The sequence below is a fragment of the Tursiops truncatus genome, chromosome 11 (genome assembly GCF_011762595.2).
Source record: "Tursiops truncatus isolate mTurTru1 chromosome 11, mTurTru1.mat.Y, whole genome shotgun sequence".
NCBI classification, from domain to species: domain Eukaryota; kingdom Metazoa; phylum Chordata; class Mammalia; order Artiodactyla; family Delphinidae; genus Tursiops; species Tursiops truncatus.
This window is the reverse complement of record NC_047044.1, coordinates 74,451,705-74,472,367: the sequence shown is the minus strand read 5'-3', so window position 1 is coordinate 74,472,367 and position 20,663 is coordinate 74,451,705. Positions and strand designations below refer to the sequence as shown.

Here is a 20,663-nt window from a genome sequence, read left to right as displayed (position 1 = left end):
ATGCATGTGAAAAGCTGCTCAACATCACTAATTATTAGAGAAATTCAAATCAAACCTACAATCAGGTATCACCTCATCCAGTCAGAACGGCCATCATCAAAAAAATCTATGGGTTTCCCTGGTGGCGCAGTGGTTGAGAGTCTGCCTGCCAATGCAGGGGACACTGGTTCTTGCCCCAGTCCGGGAAGATCCCACATGCCGCAGAGTGGCTGGGCCCATGGGCCATGGCCGCTGAGCCTGCACATCTGGAGCCTGTGCTCCACAACAGGAGAGGCCACAACAGTGAGAGGCCCGCGTACTCCAAAAAAAAAAGAAAAAAAAAAATCTACAAGCAACAAATGGTGGAGAGGGTGTGAAGAAAAGGGAACCCTCCTGCACTATTGGTGGGAAAGTAAATTGATACAGCCACTATGAAGAACAGTATGGAGGTTCCTTAAAAAACTAAAAATAGAATTACCATATGACACAGCAATCCCAAACTACTGGGCATGTACCCAGAGAAAACCATAAATCAAAAAGACACATGCACCTCAAAATTCATTGCAGCACTATTTACAATAGCCAGGTCATGAAAGCAACCTAAATGCCCATCAACAGACAAATGGGTAAAGAAGATGTGGTACATATAATACAATGGAATATTACTCAGACATAAAAAGGAACGAAATTGGGTCATTTGTAGAGATTTGGATGGGCCTAGAGACTGTCATACAGAGTGAAGTAAGTCAGAAAGAGAAAAACAAATATCATATATTAACACATATATGTGGAATCTAGAAAAATGGTACAGATGAACCAGTTTGCAAGGCAGAAGTAGAGACACAGATGTAGAGAATAAACGTATGGACACCAAGGGAATAAGTGGTGGGGGTGATGGGATGAATTGGGAGATTGGGATTGACATATATACACTAATATGTATAAAATAGGTAACTAATAAAAACCTGCTGTATAAAATAAATAAATAAATAAAATACGTATATGCAAAAATAAATAAAATGAATTTGAAATTAAGAGATCAGCAACTTAAAACAATCTCCTTTATATATAGACTGCTATATGAAAACCTCATGGTAACATCAAATCAAATATCTATAATAAACATACACACAAAAAGAAAATGGATTCTAAACATAACACTGAATATAGTCATCAAATCACAAGACAAGAACACAAAAGAAAAATGACCAACAAAGACAAATCCAAAACAATTAACAAAATGGCAATAAGAACATACATATCGATAATTGCCTTAAATGTAAATGGACTAAATGCTCCAACCAAATGACACAGACTGGCTGAACTGACACAAAAGCAAGACCCATATATTTGCTGCCTACAAGAAACTCACTTCAGATCTAGAAACACATACAGACTAAAAGTGAGGAGATGGCAAAAGATATTCCACACAAATGGAAATTAAAAGAAAGCCAGAGTAGCAGTACTTGTATCAGACAAAGTAAAGTAAAGATTGTTACAAGAGACAAAGAAGGACACTACATAATGATCAAGGATTCAATCCAAGAAGATATTAAAATTGTAAATATATATGCACCCAACACAGGAACACTTCAATATGTAAGAAAAATGTTAACAGACATAAAAGGAGAAATTGACAGTAACACAGTAATAGTAGCGGACTTTAACAGCCCACTTACATCAATGGACAAATCATCCAGACAGACAAATCAATAAGGAAACAAGCCTTAAATGACATATTAGACCAAATGGACTTAATTGATATTTATAGACTATTACCTCTGAAAGCAGCAAAATATACATTCTTTTCAAGTGCACATGGAACATTCTCCAGTATAGATCATATGCTAGGCCACAAAACAAGCCATGGTGAATTTAAATTGAAATAATGTGAAGCATCTTTTCTGACCATTATAGTGTAAGACTAGAAATCAGTTACAAGAAAAGAAATGCAAAAAACACAAACACTTGGACGATAAACATTATGCTACTAAACAACCAATGGATTGCTAAAGAAATCAAAGATGAAATCAAAAAATACCTAGAGACAAATGACAACAAAAACATGACAATCCAAAACACATGGGATGTAGCAAAAGCAATTCTAAGAGGAAAGTTAACAGCAATACAGTCTTACCTCAGGAAGCAAGAAAAATCTCAAATAAACAACCTAAACTTACACCTAAAGCAACTAGAGAAAAAAAACATAGTAGAAGGAAAGAGATCATAAAGCTCAGAGCAGAAATAAATGAAGTAGAGGTTTAAAAAAAATAGAAAAGATCAATGAAACTAAGAGCTGGTTCTCTGAAAAGATAAACAAAATCAATAAACCTTCAGCCAGACTCATCAAGAAAAAAAAATGGGAGAGTGTCCAAATCATTAAAATCAGAAATGAAACAGGAGAAGTTACAACCAACACCACAGAAATACAAAAAGTCATAAGAGACTACTATTAGCAACTATAACAATAAAATGGACAACCTAGAAGAAATGGACAAATTCTTAGAAATGTACAATCTCCCAAGACTGAAGCAGGAAGAAATGGAAAATATGAGCAGACCAATTACCAGCACTGAAATTGAATCAGTAATTAAAATACTCCCAACAGGGGCTTCCCTGGTGGCGCAGTGGTTGAGAGTCTGCCTGCTGATGCAGGGGACACAGGTTCGTGCCCCGGTCCAGGAAGATCCCACATGCCGCGAAGCGGCTGGGCCCGTGAGCCATGGCCGCTGAGTCTGCGTGTCTGGAGCCTGTGCTCCGCAATGGGAGAGGCTTCAACAGTGAGAGGCCCGTGTACCACAAAAAAAAAAAAATAATAATAATCCCAACAAACAATAGTCCAGGACCAGATGAATTCTACCAAACATTTAGAAAAGACTTATGACCTATCTTTCTCAAACAATTCCCAAAAAATGCAGAGAAAGGAATATTTGAGAACTCACTCAATAAGGCCACCATCACACTAATGCAAAAACCAGACAAAGATATCACAAAAGAAGAAATTTACAGATTAATATCACTGATGAACATTGATGCAAAAATCCTCAGCCAAATATTCGCAAACCAACTCCAACAATACATTAAAAGGATTATACACCATTATCAATGGGATTTATCCCAGAGATGCAAGGATTTTACAATGTCCACAAATCAATCAATGTGATACACCCTATTAACAAACTGAATAAAAACCATATGATCATCTCAATAGACACAGAAAAAGGTTTTCATAAAATTGAATATCAATTTATGATTAAAAAAACTCTTCAGAATGTGGGAATAGAAACAACACATGTCAACATAATAAAGCCCATATATGAAAAACCCACAGCTAACATCATACTCAATGGTGAAAAGCTGAAAGCATTCCCTCTAAGATCAGGAACAAGACAAGAAAACTTTTATTCACCTCATTTACTCAACATAGTTGTGGAAGTCCTAGCCACAGCAATCAGACAAGAAAAACAAATAAAATGAATCCAAATTGGAAAGGAAGAAATAAACCTGTCACTGTTTGCAGATGACATGATACTATACATAGAAAATACTAAAGATGCCACCAGAAAACTAATACAGTTCATCAATAAATTCAGTAAAGTTGCAGTATACAAAATTAATATACAGAAATCTGTTGCATTTCTGTATACTAACAACAAAATATCAGAAAGAGAAATTAAGGAAACAATCCCATTTACCATTGCATCAAAAAGAATAAAATACCTAGGAAAAACCTATCTAAGGAGGCAAATGACCTGTACTCCAAAACCTATAAGATGCTGATGAAATAAACTGAAGACAACAAAACAAATGGACAGATAAACCATGTTCTTGGATTGGAAGCATCAATATTATTAAAATGACCATACTACCCAAGGCAATCTACAGACTCAATGCAATCCCTAACAAAATACCAGTGGCATTTTTCACAGAATTAGAACAAAAAAATTTAAGATTTGTATGGAAACAGAAAGGACTCTGAGGAGTCAAAACAATCTTGAAAAAACAAAACAGAGCTGGAGGAATCAGGCTCCCTGACTTCAGACTATACTACAAAGCTGTAGTAATCAAAACAGTATGGTACTGATGCAAAGTCAGAAATATAGATCAATGGAACAGGATAGAAAGCTCAGAAATAAACCCACAAACCTATGGTCAATTAATCAGTGATGAAGGAGGCAAGAATGTACAATGGAGAAAAGACAGTCTCTTTGATAAATGGTGCTGCGAAAATTCAACACCTACATGTAAAAGAAATAAATTAGAAGATTTTCTAACATCATATACAAAAATAAACTCAAAATGGATTAAAGAACTAAATGTAAGACCAGATACTATAAAACTCCAAGAGGAAAACAGGCAGAACACTTTTTGACATAAATGGTAGCAATATTTTTTAAAAACCATCTCCTAGAGTAATGGAAACAAAGCAAAATGAACAAATTGAACCTAATTAAATTTAAAAGCTTTTGCACAGCAAAGGAAAACATAAACAAAATGAAAAGAACGTATGGAATGGGAGAAAATATTTGCAAACAATGCTATGGACAAGGGAGTACTTTCTAAAATATACAAACAGTTCATACAGCTCAATATTTTTTTTAAAAAAGGAACAATCAAGAAAAGGGCAGAAACCCTTAATAGACATTTCTCCAAAGTAGACATACAGATGGCCAACAGCTACATGAAAAGATGCTCAACATTGCTAATTATTAGAGAAATGCACATCAAAACCACAATGAGGTATTACCTCTCACTGGTCAGAATGGCCATCAAAAAATCTACAAATAATAAATCCTGGAGAGGGTGTGGAGAAAAGGGAACTCTTCTGCACTGTTGATGGGAATGTAAATTAGTACAGCCAGTATGGAGTACAATATGAAAGTTCCTCAAAAAACTAAAAATAGAGTTACCACATGATCCAGCACTCCCACTCCTGAGCATATATCAGGAAAAGACGAAAACTCTAATTCAAAAAGATACATGCACCCAAATGTTCATAGCAGCACTACCTATTGATACAATAGCCTAGACAAGGAAGCAACTTAAATGCCTGTCAACAACTGAATGGATAAAGAAGATGTGGTATATATATACAGTGGAATATTACTCAGCCATAAGAATGTATGAAATATTGCCATTTGCAGCAACATGGATGGACTAAGAGACTATCATACTAAGTGAAGTAACTCAAAGACAAATATTATATGATATCACTTATATGTGGAATAAAAAAATATGATACAAATGAACTTACTTTAAAAACAGAAATAGAGTCTCAGACATAGAAAGCAAACTTAAGGGCACCAAAGGGGAAGGGGGGGAGATAAATTAGGAGTTTGGGATTAACACATACACACTACTATATATAAAACAGATAACAAGGACCTAGTGTACAGCACAGGGAACTATACCTAATTTCTTATAATAACCTATCACGGAAAATAATCTGAAAAAGAATATATATATATATGTATAACTGAATCACTTTGCTGTATACCTGAAACTAACAAAACATTGTAAATCAACTGTATTTCAATTTTTAAAAAATAGTATAAAACTCTTAAAAAAAACAAGAACTTAGAGAAGAGTAACGGAATATGGCTAGTGGTCAGAAGCATACACCTAAGAATTAAATATGTATAGAGCAGGATCTCCATACATACCTTGCTGCCCCACCCCCACCACCCCAGATGTGCAACTTAGGCCAAATTACTTGAACATTCTCTGAACTTCAATCTCTTCACCTGTAAAATAGGACATAATATTACCTGTTTTACATAACTGTTGTAAGGACTGAGCAAATTAGCATATATTAAGTGCTCTATACATTGTCTCACATAGATTTAGATTTGGACACTGATGTAAATGTCCAAAGCTTTCAAGTTTCTTGGACTCATTAGTACAGCTTATATTTGAATAGCTTTACTGTCTAATAAATAGAAATATTACCCAGGGATTATTCAATGATATTTTGTATCTTCAGAGTTTCAGGAAATTATCTGATAATTCCCTCAGAATGCTTGGAGTATTATTCTTTACAGAATAAACTTGACAAAATGTCTAACAACTTGAAAAAGAAGGCCTAATAGTTAATGATCCTGGCTGAAGAGGCATTAACATTAACGGTTGTCACAAGTTTGAAAGTATTAAGGTATTGTATGTCAGGCAGTGAACATTGGCCATTGAGGCAAGGCAGCTTTTAAATATACCTCATTTTATCACTGGCAATAAGTGCTTACCCATTTTCAGCCTGTGTTGTCATCTACTTGGATATCTGTTTTATCACATGTCTGACACAAAAGACCTCTCTAAATAAACATCAGCCCATTGATCTTACTGGTCAGATGCAAGAATGTGCTTTGATTCTGAAACTTTGTTGTTAAACACTACCTCCTATTTGTCAAATCCTATTAGGTCCACATGTCTGATTATGTGTGTTCCGGTGGAGGAGCTGTGGGGTAAAATCTGTAGAACATGAGTATGCATTTCCAAATCTACACTCTTGTGACCATTATTTTATTCTATATCTCCTCCAGGTATATGCCTGTACTACAATGTATGGTCTTTAACATTCCCTTTTGTAACTGCAACTTTGCATTTCATGTTTGTATGACTTCCCAAATTGATTGTAATTATCCCAAAGTATTAGAATACAAAGACCCTTCTCTCCTATATTGCTTCTGTGCCACACGGCAATATACTGATAATAAACTGAAATAAGACTAACAGTTATTAACTCCTTTTTTGTGACAGGCATGGTGCTGGGTATTTTATAGCCTTTACTTCATTTACTTCCCCAATAATCTTATAAATTTGGTTTTTAAGTCATTTCCATTTTACTGATTAGGAAATGAGATTCCAAAAGTTGAAATAAGTTACCAAAAATACCATTACAAAAAGGGATAAAAATGGGATTTAAAGACATCTGACTCAATTCCATTTTCTTGCTGGTATACTTTGCTGCCCCAAATTCTCATTAATCTTTAAATGCAACTTACTCATGGGAATGAAAGTATTTAGAAAGGTGCAGCCAGACGTTTATACTTCACTCAGCTTATTTAAAGAGGAATGGGGGAAATAACCAAAACAAGCTATTAAAATCTCCTTGAGAAGATAGCTTATCAATAACTTCAGCTCTAGAAAACGATTCCCAGGAAAAAAGGAATCACAGGTGTACTCAAGTGTTTGCAAATAAGAATGCTCACATGAAGCAGATGAACAGTAACTTATTGAAATAAATTTTGGAAAATAAGAGATAAATTAAATAAATATAGTATACCCAAATAATGGACTACAGCAGAGACATGGAAGGTTGTATTTGCAAAAACTAATGACATCTTCATGATATAATATTACTAGAAAAGTGCAGAAGATAAATTGTATAGAATATATAGTATGATCCCATTATACAATGTGTGTGAACTTACACACACACACAAAAACACGCACAGAGGGACAACGAGAGTATAAATGTGATGTTATACATGAGAGTATGTGGCTGAACCACACTGGCTCCATTTTGTCAGCTCCTTCTTAAGCTCCCAGGCCTACTCCCTTCCCTTCCATCCACTGCACTTTATGGAGCTGCCTACTTTGTTTTTTGGCCTCAAAGTTCCTTCTCATTTTGGAGGATATTATTCAATACCTCTGCCTCCCAACAATTGGCAAGCCAGCCAGAAGACAGAAAATGAAACAGGCATGGGTAAAGGAAATGTGTTGTGGGAAAGCCCATTGTCAGTGGTGGAAATCCCAGGATGGCCAGCTTCCTCCACATGGGGAGATCTAGCCAAGTTTGGAATGCTTCAGGCAGGCACGTGAGTTTGGGGACACCCCGAAAACACCAAAAGGGTTGCTGGACATTCTAACTGAAACAACAGGAAAAAGAAACTAAGGTGGGAAAATAGGTATGCTATGGCCTCTGCATTGGGCCCTGAGACTGATACAGAAAACGAGCTCCAACTCAGGTAGGAACTAGAAAAATCTAAAGAGGCCCTGGCATTAGAATAAGATCTACAAGTGGCTTGTTCCTCTAGTTAGGATCTACTAGCCAAAAAGTTACTACAACAAGAACACCTGGAGGTCAAGCTAAAATGACTAAAGTGGCTAAAATGCAAAGGCGGCACCTGTATTCACCAACAAAGTGAATACCATCATCTCACGGGAAGACTGGAATCCCAAATGGTAGGATCCAAGGTGTAATGATTCCTCTGAGTAGGAAGATATAATTGTTGAAGAGAAAGATGACCCAAGGACTCATCCACTCATTCAAACAAAGACTCAGGCAACCCATGAAGAAATATTTACCGCAGGTATGAAGGATTGCTTCTTACATCTTGCTCCTGGAGCTTGGTATAGCACCTTAATATCAGTTCTGGCACCTATGGTCAGTAAAGCAATAGCTCTGGTAGTTGCAATTATAGCAGATCTCAGTGAAACAGAAAGAGTCCACCACGAAGGAAACAGAAAGGCAAACAAAAATAAAGAAATAAAGGTGAAACAAAGAAAGGATGGAGAAAACACAGAAAGGACCAACCCAGTTGACATGCAAACAGCTTTGGCAGGATATAGGAGTAGCAAGGACTCCAAAGGAAGACATTGATAAGCAACCTAATTAAGTCCTGTTATCTTTGTGGAAAGCCCTAACAAGACAGTTCACTCCTCTGCCTACTGAACATAAACATGTGGCAATGGGTCCCAGTGTCCCATCACTAGAAGTAGAACGCCAGGATGGATCCCCTACATGCAGAGAGCTAGGGGTTGGGACAACGTTGCCCTCTACTTTGTGTTGTAGGAGGTGACTGGAAGCCCCAAGTGGGACTGATGATTTATTGGACCTGCACGAACAGTCTTAGCACTGGTAGATACCACAGCTGAGTATACCTTACTGCATGACAAGCCTTTTAAATTTGGGGGAGAATACGGGCTATAGATAGATAAGGGGGCCAAACTATTCGAGTAAGACAAACCAGCTTATATCTCCAAATTGGCTGTTTGTCCCCTGCCTGTCCCTCATATACATTGACCACATACCAGAATATATACTAGGCGTTGATGTTTCACAAGACCTAGATTTGACCACCACTACTGGAGAGTTCTGCCTTCGCATCAGAGTGGTGAAACCCATGTTGGTGGGCCATGTGAAGTGAACCCTTGTCCATTTACCCTGCCAGATTGTTAATGTCAAAGAGTATTGGCTGCCTGGGGGCTATGAAGAAATTACTACTACACTTAAAGAACTAGAAAATGTGGGAGTCATTAGATCCATGCACAGCCCCTAAAATAGTCCATTGCAGCCAGTAAAATGGCCTAAAGGGACAGTTGACTAAAGAGAATTAAATAAGGTGGTTCCTCCCATCCATGTGGAGGTCTCCAATATTGCTACTATTTTAGAACATCTTTCCTCTGCGCTGAAAACTTTCTATTGTGTGACTGACCTCTGTAACCCCTTTTACAGCATTCTTTTGTGTGCTAGCTCTCAAGATCAATTTGCCTTCAACTGGGATGGGAGGCAATGGACCTTTCAGGTCTTGCCTCAAGGTTATTTACAGTCCTGCCATTTGTCATAGTTTGGTCGCTCAGGACCTAGAAATCTGGTGAAAGCCCCACCCTGAGCTGGAATTATTTCATTAGATTGATGACATTATGTTGACCTCTGATGCCTTGTCACTCCTGCCGCGAACTGCTGCCTCTTTACAGACACATTTACAGAACTGAGGATAGGAAGTAATAAACACTGACAAGATCCAGGGACCTGGGCAGTCAGTAAAGTTTTGGGGAGTTATCTGGTCAGGTAAGACAAAAGTTACCCCAGCCTCGGTTATCGATAAAATCCAAGCCTTGGCCAGACCAGTCAGTCAAGGAATTACAATCCTTTCTGGGGTCACTAGATTATTGTCATCCTTTCATACCACATTCGGCACAAATAATACGGCCCCTATAGTACTCTCTGGTTAGAAAGGGACAAAAATGGGACGAGGACATCCACCTTCAGGAAGCTTTTGAAAAGGCTGAAATTGTAGTAAAACAGGTTCAGGCTCTGGGAGTACTTATGTGGGACGCTGCCTGTGAATTAGATGTTGACTCACACCTGAAGGGTTCTGGCTAGGGCCTGTGGCAAAGGCAGGAAAGGAAATGCATCCCACTAGGATTTTATTCTCAGTTGTAGAAGGGACAGCAGGTGAGGTACAGCCCTACTGAAAAACAGCTCCTTGTAGTCTACCTGGCCCTGCAGCAAAAACAGAAGGCCTCACCATGGACTTACCAGTGTCTGTTCAAACTTCCCTCCCAGTAAGTGAATGGGTTAAGAACATGCTCCTTAAACCAAAAAGTGCCTGTGCCCACGTAAGCACACTGCAAAAGTGGCACCCATACCTTCAACAAGATAATGTGTACAATTCAAGCCTGCTGTCTGAGAAATTACATGCTCTCCTTGGGCCAGGGTCTTATGTGAATCTGGACATGGCCCCTCAGATACCACCCATCGCTCCCCTCTCAGCCAAGTCAAAGACGGAATCGGGACCATTCCTCCTGAGACATGGTTCACCAATGGCAGCAGTCAAGGCAATACCCCCACCTGGCCCACTTCAGCAGTTCGCCTGGATTTCAATGTCATTTGGTTTGAAAAAGGCACTAAGCACAGCAGTCAGCGGGCTAAACTGGGGGCAGTATAGCTTGAGATCACTCATCAATCTACGCCCCTCTATACAGCCACAGACAAGTGGGCTGTGTGAAAAGGACTGACCATGTGGATGCCACAATGTCATCAGGAAAGCTGGACTATCTTGGGACGGCATCTGTGGGGAGCTGACCTACAGAGGGACATCTGGGATGTGTGTACACAACCCAGTACTGCCATCAAGGTAAGGCACGTCTCTGGGCATTCTCCAACTACACTGCCTGGGAACCACAAAGCAGACACCCTAGCCAAGGAGGAAGCTGTCCTCCTGGAAGAGTTACAGACTCCCTCAGACATGGCAAAGTGGCTTCACTGAAAACCAGGACAGACACTGAGGCCCCAACCACCTGGGAGATAGCCAAGAGGTTACACCTCTCCATCAAATACACTGACTGGCAGGCAGTTGATAGGGACTGCCCCCACTGTAGCCTGTGGTGACGACCCCTGAGACATACTCCTGGTCACGTCGGACGAGCACTAGTTCAGTGACCAGGTGGTAAGTGGTCTATATCAGCCCCCTGCCCTTATCAGAAGGACACAAGTACACATTGACCTGTGTGGACACAGGTACCTGACTGATACAAGCCTTTCCCAGTAAAAGGGCAAATCAGACAGCCACTATCAGGGGCTTGACCAAGTTGGAAAGTATGTACTGGATCCCCATTCATACAGACAGCAACCAAGGGACCCATATCACTGGTCATGATGTAAAAGAATGGGCTGAAGCCCAGGAGATTTTATGGACCTTCCATCTGCCATATAACCCAACAGCCACAGGGCTGGTAGAAAGAATGAACAGGTTACTGAAAGAGACATTGAAGAAGCTTTCTCCAGACGGGTCTTTAAGAAGTTGTTCTCCACCACTGTTAGAAGCCATGTGGCTGCTAAACACTGAACCCACAGCAGGCCACAGGTCTGCTTATGAGAGACTGACTGTGCCTGCTCTGCCAACTAGGGCCTGAAAGGTACAAGTGTTAGAAGGAGCACTGAGACCCATCTGATAGGATGTGGGTCTTATCCTAAGAGTGCCACAGAACTTCCTACCTGGGGAGACTATCTTAGATTGGAGACAAATGGTATACCCCTCCCAGGTGGCTTGGCATCCTTATACCTTGGGGGTAAGGGCTAGGCCCTGGCATAGTATTTCCTCAATCTTTCTAAGTGAAGGCCCAGCCATAACCAAGGTGATCACACCCATAGAAATCAAATGGGGGACTGAAGTAGGGCTTCTTTTATAAGCCCCTACTGAAGCTCCCACATATAATATCTCCCTGCCCAGTTCCGATGTAAAGGCACAAAATGTCTGGTATTGTCCTATTGGAAAAGTGTCAAAGCCCAGGGTGATCCTGGCACATGGAGACCAAACTGCTACAGTGTTGTTTCTGAACGAAGATTTGTCTTTCTTGGTACCTTTAAAACACTTATCATCCTTAGTCTTTTCCTTCTAAGATTAGTGCCACCTACCTTCACTAATGCATTCTTGTCCTGGGCTACCACCTATGTTGACATCCACAACCACTCTGACTTCTGGGTATGCAGATTGCTGCCAATGTCTAGCTCTGAAGTAATGCCAGGGGTATACTGTCTTTCAGCCTTACATCACGGGGACAATGGGTGGGGCCAGCATGTAAACTCCTGAGGTCTGGCTCTAGGGTATTCTCGGAAGAATGGTGGATAAGATCGTGCAGGCCTTATAGATGTCAGGGGTGGAGCGTGGAGCTGAACCATACTGGCTCCATCTTGGCAGCTCTATCTTAGGCCTGCAGTCCTTTCCAGGTGACTGAGCTTTAGCCTAGCTCACAAAGGAATGCGCCCAAGCCAGATGAGTTCCCTATCAACTTTTACCTTTGCCTTCATCTAAAATGAAAGCTGGAAGAGGGCCTTTTGCTGAGGTAGATGGTTAATGGTCATGAGACCCAGAAGTGGGGTGGGTGTCCCTGGTTCTGGTCTGTGTGGATGTGCTTCTTACTTGGTAGTCTGATTCTGTTTTTAACTTTGGTACCTTTAAATCCCCCATACCCCTTTTGGCAGTACAAAGCACAGCTGTGAATGCCTCTGGATCTTCTGTTCGCCTGATTTTTCCTACCTGTATGTAAGTTACCCACAATAAACTTTATAATTGCACTTTATGGAGTTGTCTGCTTCATTTTTCAGTCTCAAAGTTCTTTCTCAGTTCGCGGGATATTATTCAATATCTCCGCCTCCCAAGAGAAAGAAATGAACTGAATGCATATAGTTTGATGAAATAGTGGGTGATTTTTATTTTGTGCTTATATCTATTTGTAATTACTGATTGCTTAATTAATGTGACGAGCAGTGTTTTAACTCATGTAAATGTATTAGCTTATGTAACCCTCAAAACAAAATAAGAGGTAGGGGCTATTGTTATACCCACTCTACAAATGAAAAAATTGAGGAACAGAGAGATTAAGTAACTTTCCAAGTTTTCATAGCTAGCAAGTGTTAGAACTGGTCTACTTCCACACCCATGCTCCTCAAGGCTAAGCAAACTGGCTCAAATAAGCAAGTGTTATTATTATAAAACAGGCTAACAAATGAATAAAACCCCTTTGAGATGGATTGTTTTTCTTCTCTGCCTTGAGTAAAATCAAATAGGGAATTCAGGCTTCTGACTATTATGCCACAAACAGCATACCTAAAAGAGCACAGCTTTAGCATCCTCTCCTATGGGGCCCTGCTTTGTGAATTGCTTCTAGACTCACATTCTCCACATTACAAGGCTGTTTTAAACACTCCAAATGCTAAAAAAAAAATGCAGGGCATACCAAACTATTGATAGAACAACAACATGAGTAAAGCTTTTCTCTGCTAAGACATACCTGGGCAACTCCACCATTAAGACTTCAAAAGCACTGTCCAAACATGCCCCTAGGACAAATTTCTCTGAAACTCTGGGGTTAAGACAAACCCAAAAAAGCACTATTGGGTGAATACAATTCTGAACCACAGGACCTCAGGAACTGCAGAGCCAGAGAATAGGCTGTTATGGCCATGCCTGTCACATGCCTCATTAACAGGATAACAGGTATTCTAATTTCCCTAGCTTATAGTAACTTTATAATTCATCAGTATCACTTGAAAACCTATTTACAGGCTAATGTCGAACATTTTGTCTGACAAAAGAAGGGTAAAGTGTGTATAAGAGATAAACCAATGTGGACTGGAGTGGAGCCACCAATCGTGTTTGAACACTTTGATTCTCTTTCACCATAGATATTCGGAACAGCATCAGTATCTGTTTCAAACTGTATCACTTCCCACTGGACCAATCAGATTCTGTCTCTTGGAATTGAATTTGCTTTCCCCAGTGCTCAATTAATCACTAAATGAGTTGGAACTCTAACACATAAATTTGCAAAGTACATCCCACTAGTGGATGGAAAAACGAAAAATAATCTTCAAAGTAAAAGAAGAATAAAGATGTGGAAAGGACTACATGAAAAGAAGAAAAGAAAAAGTGTTTTGCAGGCTGCCAAAACCTTTCATGGATTATAAAAGATCACACAACCCCACTTATTATAGTAAAAAAGTAAAACCAGAGACCGAGCCGAACTTGACACTACCATTTCTAATAGTGACAACCTGACAGCAGCAGTAATTTTCCTTTGTACATGCTTTATCTTTTACAAAAGGCCCATAAACAGTGATGTGCAAGTATGTTTAAAAACAGATTTCCCCCCAAAAAACTGAATGTATGTGTGTGTTGTAGGTACATAATTTATTATAAATTTTACTGATATAAAATATGTGTAGCTGAGCAATTTACAAATAATAAAATATATACAAATAATACTTTTATTATAAATTCTATAGAGCCAATTGATTCCCACAGAATGTCTTAAGCATAGACAACAATAAAACAATATATCAAACCCTGATTTGTAGTGTTTGCCACTTTCCATGATGTAAATATTCCCACCACAGTCAATTTCAAGCTGCCAAATGTGATGTCACTGAACATGGATTGAGATAAGATGAGCAGTAGCACATAATTGCATAATATTTTCAACTCACAGATTTAAGAAACAGAGCATAGATGATAGTAAAGAATCTAGATAATAATAAAATGTAGTTACTAAAATAATTAGGAAGTAATAATTTTTGAGTATGTCTTAACTTTGTCTTTGGTATAATTTAATTTTAGACTTACATAACTTAAATTTTTAAAAATCTCTGTATTTAACCACTAACACACAAATTCCTGTTTCAATCCCATTTAAGCCAGTTCCAGCATGCCATTGAAAAGTATACTCCTAGCACCTTACTGAGGCAGGTACTGTTAATCCAAACCAAGTAACTACAGTCAGAGTCATTAGCTCATCAAACAAGTAAATTAAAATGTTTAATGCATAGGGAAATGGTAAAAAAAAAAAAGCCTGGTACAAAATTTCCAAAAGACAATTCATAAGCCCTGTGTAATATGAGGTGTCTGAGAAGTCAGCAGTGCCAGGACAGAGTAACAACATCTTGTCAGCAAGTTGAGAATGAATCACCAATGGCCCTATCTAAAGCAAAGAGAAATTTCTGACTACTACTCACATACTAGGTTCAGAGTTGATTTATTCATAGATTTGTTCATTCCAACAATATCTTTCTTTTAATTTAATGTATATAACCAGCACATGGAAAACTTTTTAAAAGTACAGATTCCTGGACCTTAGTCCCAGAGATTTTCATTCAGTAGATCTGGTGTGGGGCCTAGGGTTTTGTATTTTAACAGGCAAACCCCTCTCCCCATGACAGATGATTCATTCAGAGAATTACATCATCCAGCATTTACTGACTACTTATTCTATGCCAAATTCAGAATGTGTAGATACGAAAGAGACAAAACTTGTCCTCAAGGAGACTACAGAGACCAAGAATTATAACTATAATATTGGTACATACCAGCTGCTTTGAGAATACAGCAAAATCCAGCTTGGAAGAGGGGTCGGGGTCATGAGAGAAAATGATGTTTGACCTGAGCCTTGAAGAAGGAGAATAAGCTAATCAAGAAAAGAAGGAGAAGAGAGGAAGGGACGTTCAGGGCAGAGAACAGCATGTGTACAGCCACATAGGCAAAGAGAGTTTGGCCCAATAGGACAACAGCACATGCTTTGGGACTGTACCTCTTATTAGTGTTCTGTAGCCACATTTACCTGGCCCTAGTTTTCGCATATAGTAAGCACATATTTGTTAGACTATGTTCAGTCATAGAGTTCATGCAAGGAGTGGTGGGAGATTAGGCAAGACAGTTATGGCCAGGTCAGGAAGTGCTTTTTAGAATTCCTAGTACAAAGTTGGAATTACTTTTCCACTTTGTATTCTTCCTTCCACACTAGATTTTAAAATCAGTTTTATCACCATTACAGGATTATTGCTTTGAAACGATTTACATGTGATACCTAACCTACAAAATCTAGAAATATAGACTGCCCTCCCTGCTTTTATACTTGATAAGCTAGTTTCTCAATCAGAGAAAATGACAAAAATCATCAAAACAGTGTGTGAGAAATAGTGCAACAAACCAAGTTTCCAGGGAAAACAGTTAATTACTGCATATTATTTTTCCCATTGGTTTTAACATTATTCTATGTTAATCTGTTTTCAGAATAAAAACAGGAATGTTATAAATGTTACTTTATGTTTCTAAGGTTGTATCATTTCAGCTATAGACACTTTAATTAGGTAACCCAATAACTTAAAAATCTTAAATGTTAAAAAATTAACATAATTTTAAAAATGAATGCAATAAGAGCTAAATAATGAGTAGAAGCCTAGGTCAAAGAGTAGGAGCTTATCTTTAAATATAGCTAGAAAAGTGTACTTGTCACTCTAACAACCAACTTTGTAGCTACTACAGAAACTCCACATATACTGCCCTTTCTCTCATACCAGCAATGCCAGTCTGTCTTGTCTCCACTTGAGCCCCATCTCCTCTTTGCAGCATATTCCAAGTACTCTGTTCCACAATGATCTCCTCCCTACCTGTGCATGAACCTCATCTTTGGATTTAGTCCTATGTTATTGTGTGTTATATAATCTAATATTATATTTATCTCCCAACCAGATTTTACGTTTTCAGTGAACTTCTCTTGCATTTCTCATGGAGCATGGCATAGGGCTAAATATATAAGACACTCAAACACTTCCATAAGTGAATAGACGAAATGATTTCCATGAATTGTGTTTTGCTTAAAGCTTCAATTGCCGATTTTCTCACCGCCCTCAAAATGAAGATGCAAACATCATAAAACTTTTACAAAGTCTTAGACTGGACACAGTGAAAGGAGGTTATCAAAAGGGTTGTCAGCAAATCATAAGAAGTCTTCAATATGAAAAGGCAAGGTAATTCCTTGCTCTGCTTGCCCATAGTAAGGCTAAGGGGCTTACAGTTGCACCTTGTTGCTAAGTAAAATCCCCACAAACAACCAGGAAATACGCTTTTTATACATATCAAAGAAGAAAGAGAAAGAGGGAACAGGTATCTCAAGGCCATCTCTATCCTTGTATCCTTTAACCAATTTATTGAAGTTCAAAAGAGAAGGACTATTTACAGAATTCCATAGCTGAATCATATATAATGCATTTATTCAATAAATACTATTTCCAATATCATAATAATAACTAACATTTTTTAACACTTTCTTTTGTGTCATACATCGCATTAGTATTTTTCAGATATCATTTTATTAAACTCTGGTAACACCCTATATAACATAAATACCATAATTATCTTCATTTTAGACATTAGAAAGCTTAAAGACTTGCTCCAAGGCAACAACACTAGTAAGTCACAAAGCCAGAATATATAACCAGGTCTCTTATGCCAAAGCCCAAAAGACACCACCATCTACCATTACAATATCCAATTATCAACAGTATAAGTACTAAAAGTACTTGGGTTCTCTTTCAGAACTTATTTCTCTATTTGAACATTTAAAAATTAAAAACAATACATAAATCAGTGGTATTAAAAAAGGCTGAAACAAGGGGATCTCCAGGTTCTGAGGTAGCAAGCTGAAAGAAACTGGCTTAAAGCCAACTGACTTCAGGATTCCCAGTACTACACCCATAGCAAACAAGCATCAAAGGGAGGAAAAAAACAACAACAAAACAAGCAGTTAAATATGGACCTTATGGGCAGAAAGACCAGCTAAGGTATAATTTCTCCATCACCCCTAAAGAGCTTATGGGGAATTCAGATTTAATTTACATTTGCATTCATTCCATGTACAGGCCACATGCCATTCAGACTTGCAGGATGTTCAGCAGAGAATAAGAACTCTAGAAAATGCTGTTATTGTAGGACTTTAGGCTACGCATTATCTGTATACATTAATAACCTCCCTCTAGCACGCAAAGCTAGCTTCAGAGAAAAGAAAAAGGCATAGAAATTAAGGTCTAAAAAGAATTTTCCGTTCAGATTCACTTGTTCAATTGACAGAAATCTCAGGCAGCATTTAAAGCAGTGACCACAATAAGGCAACCACTAATGTTAGCAACCACTATCAGAATTACTGTTATGATCTGAGGTCACTTAAGAGGAAGCAAGCAATCATGGGATATAGTTTCAGGGACAGCTATAAAGCTATCTATCACCTATCCCCTAATACCTCAGGGGAGGGGAGTGTTGGTGCTTGAGTCTCCACCAAAAAAATAATAATAAATCATTCCTTTGGCTTTTAAGCTTAGTCTTGTGACAATGCAAAATTAAACACCACTGGGTTGATAGCAGTTTATGCCTTGGGGCTTATTTACATCGAAGATTACCCATGTTTATTAGATTTCTTCAAGATTTTTTCCTTTTTTTGCTAAAAAAGGAAGGGGAGGATTTGAGGGCATTAAAAACAAGCGAAAAGTGGACAGATGAGAAGAGCTTTCCACTGAGCAAGATCAAAGTATGCAAACAAGGGAGTGGGCTCCAGTCAGTAGTATAATTTGCAAGTTCTCTCTCTCCTTCTGTTGCCATTACAAATTTAGTGTAGTCTGTCCATCTGTTTCTCAAAATCTTCTGCAATATAGCAATTATGCTGCTTTATTTACAAGGAAACTGACCCAAAGAACGTCACGCAAAGGAGTCTGAAACGTACAGCAGAGTGTAGGTTGTTACACACACTCAAATGTATCCACTTGCAGGCAAAATGTCTTGACTTCCCACACTTTAGGTAAGGCTGCAGCCGAAATCTCCACCTAGAAGGCCAAAGGCATAGAGCCCGGGGTGGGGGCGGGGGGGCGCGGGAAGCAAGCTGGATGGCTCCAGGAAGTGGGTGGGGAGGAAGCTGCCGGGTTTGGAGCCAACAGTGCAGACAGCAGGTTTGCACACGCCTACCAGAGGGAGTCCTGGGCCACTGCGCGCATTGCTCACAAGCGCTTTTGGCAATGCTGTCCCCTTCGATTCCTGCCATCACCCAACCCCACAGCTCGGGTGTGCGACGTGAAAAAGAGCTTGTAAAGTGGGCGGAGGCCAGGGGTTCCCGCCGCTGAGTCACAGCCCAGCCAACTTTTACAGCATTTCCCAAAAAGGAAATTAAGTCTCAGTCCCGTAGCCTACACTCGCTCCTAGTTGCGGCTCTCCGCTCTGTCACTCGACCCGGCGGTGACTCGAGACCCACAATTGGGCTATTTCCCACTCACTGCGCAACTTCACACCCGCGCAAAGCCTCGGGGTACCCTGAGCGCTTGCCAAGCGCTACCGACCGGGTAGATGGGAGGGTAGATGGGAGCCAGAAGGAGGAAGGGGGAGGGCTGCGTCCTCACCTGCAGGACACGGACACCTCCACTCGTGTGGCCGGGATGGCCGCGCTCAGCTGGTTTAAATCCCCGAGGCCGGCGGTGCTGGTGTAGCGGCTGTCCATCTTGGAGGTAGGCGCCGTGGGCTTGGCTGGCGCCCACATCCAGAGCTCCGGCCGACTGAGGGCTCCTAGCCCAGCTCCCGACAGTCGGGGTTGGAGGTTGAGGGTGGAGGCAGAGGAAGAAGGCGGAGGCAGCTCGCGGGAAGTGGGAGGGAGGGGAGAGGCGGACCTCAGTGCAAAGCCGCGAGGCAGCAGCAAGACAGGCCTGCACAAGCTGAAGCTGCCGGGGAAGTGGCGCACCGGGCTCTCAGCTTCCCCGCCCCCTCCTTGCAGGCAGCAGCCCCGGCTGAGGACACTCCGCGATCCTTTCCCGGCTCTGAGCGTCAGGCTCTGCGGAGCCACCGGGCAGCCTGGCGGGATAGGTGGCCGCAGACCCAGAACCCAACCGTCTAGTAGAGCAAGCCCAGCCCGGTTTGGAGCGCGGTTAGGGTTTTGTCTCCGCCTCTTCACACCCACGACAGTTCCTAAATCCCGCATCATAAGCCCACCCCTTCCCATCCAGCGGTGATCCTCACCTCGCTCTCGGAGTCCACGGAGGTCCCCCGCACTACGCCATAGGACAGGCGAGCCGAGTCCCCGCTTCTGAACTGTCCGCCCGCGGCCGCTTAAGGATTGGGGAGGATGAGACGGACTTGGGGACGATCTCCAACCTTATGTATGCGGTGGTAAAGTAACAGATCAATATATGGAACAAGACGAGAGCAGGGTGGACCTAAGGTGGAGGGGGAAAAAACTATATGGGATTTAAGGGAGCCATCTGGTTTCCCTCTTCCTTGAGTTCTTCGGAACATAGGGGTCTAAAGGTGACAATCCTTCTACTTTCGGGGGTCTTCTACGCCCCCTCGTTTCCAAATGCATGGAAGTTACGCTCTAAAACCTGAATCACAACTACAAAACAGACCTCCCTCACTCCGACTCCCACCTGGCAAGACATGAATGAACCTGGACGGATGAAAGCAGAACTGAGCCGGAGTGAGCGCAGTGTTGGAAACTGGATTCTGGGGCCGCCAGACTTGTGCCAGGATGCAGAAGCTGCAAAAGCCCGCCGCTCCACTCCATTACAGCGACCTTTATTACAGGCACCTTCCCTCCAGCGTCACCCCAGCGCCTGAGGGTCCCAGGACGCTCACCACCAGGGGGAGACAGAGATC

At 40.5% G+C, this 20,663-nt stretch overlaps 1 protein-coding gene across 5 annotated transcripts in view; it reads right to left on the bottom strand.

Moving 5' to 3' along the window:
• Nucleotides 1–19,926, bottom strand: part of CPNE8 (copine 8) — a 309,410-nt gene extending 289,484 nt beyond the window's left edge. For 2 of the 5 annotated variants that reach the window (XR_012324454.1, XM_033866926.2), the window contains exon 1: nucleotides 19,418–19,903. Coding sequence is in view for 4 of the 5 variants with exons in the window: in XM_033866926.2 (XP_033722817.1) it covers nucleotides 19,418–19,554 (137 nt within the window). In the remaining variant the exon portion in view is untranslated. Of the gene's footprint in view, nucleotides 1–19,417 lie in introns of all 5 variants that reach the window. The other 3 variants (XM_073788857.1, XM_033866924.2, XM_033866925.2) reach the window with 3 other exon arrangements.
• Between the last annotated feature and the right edge of the window lie 737 nt (nucleotides 19,927–20,663).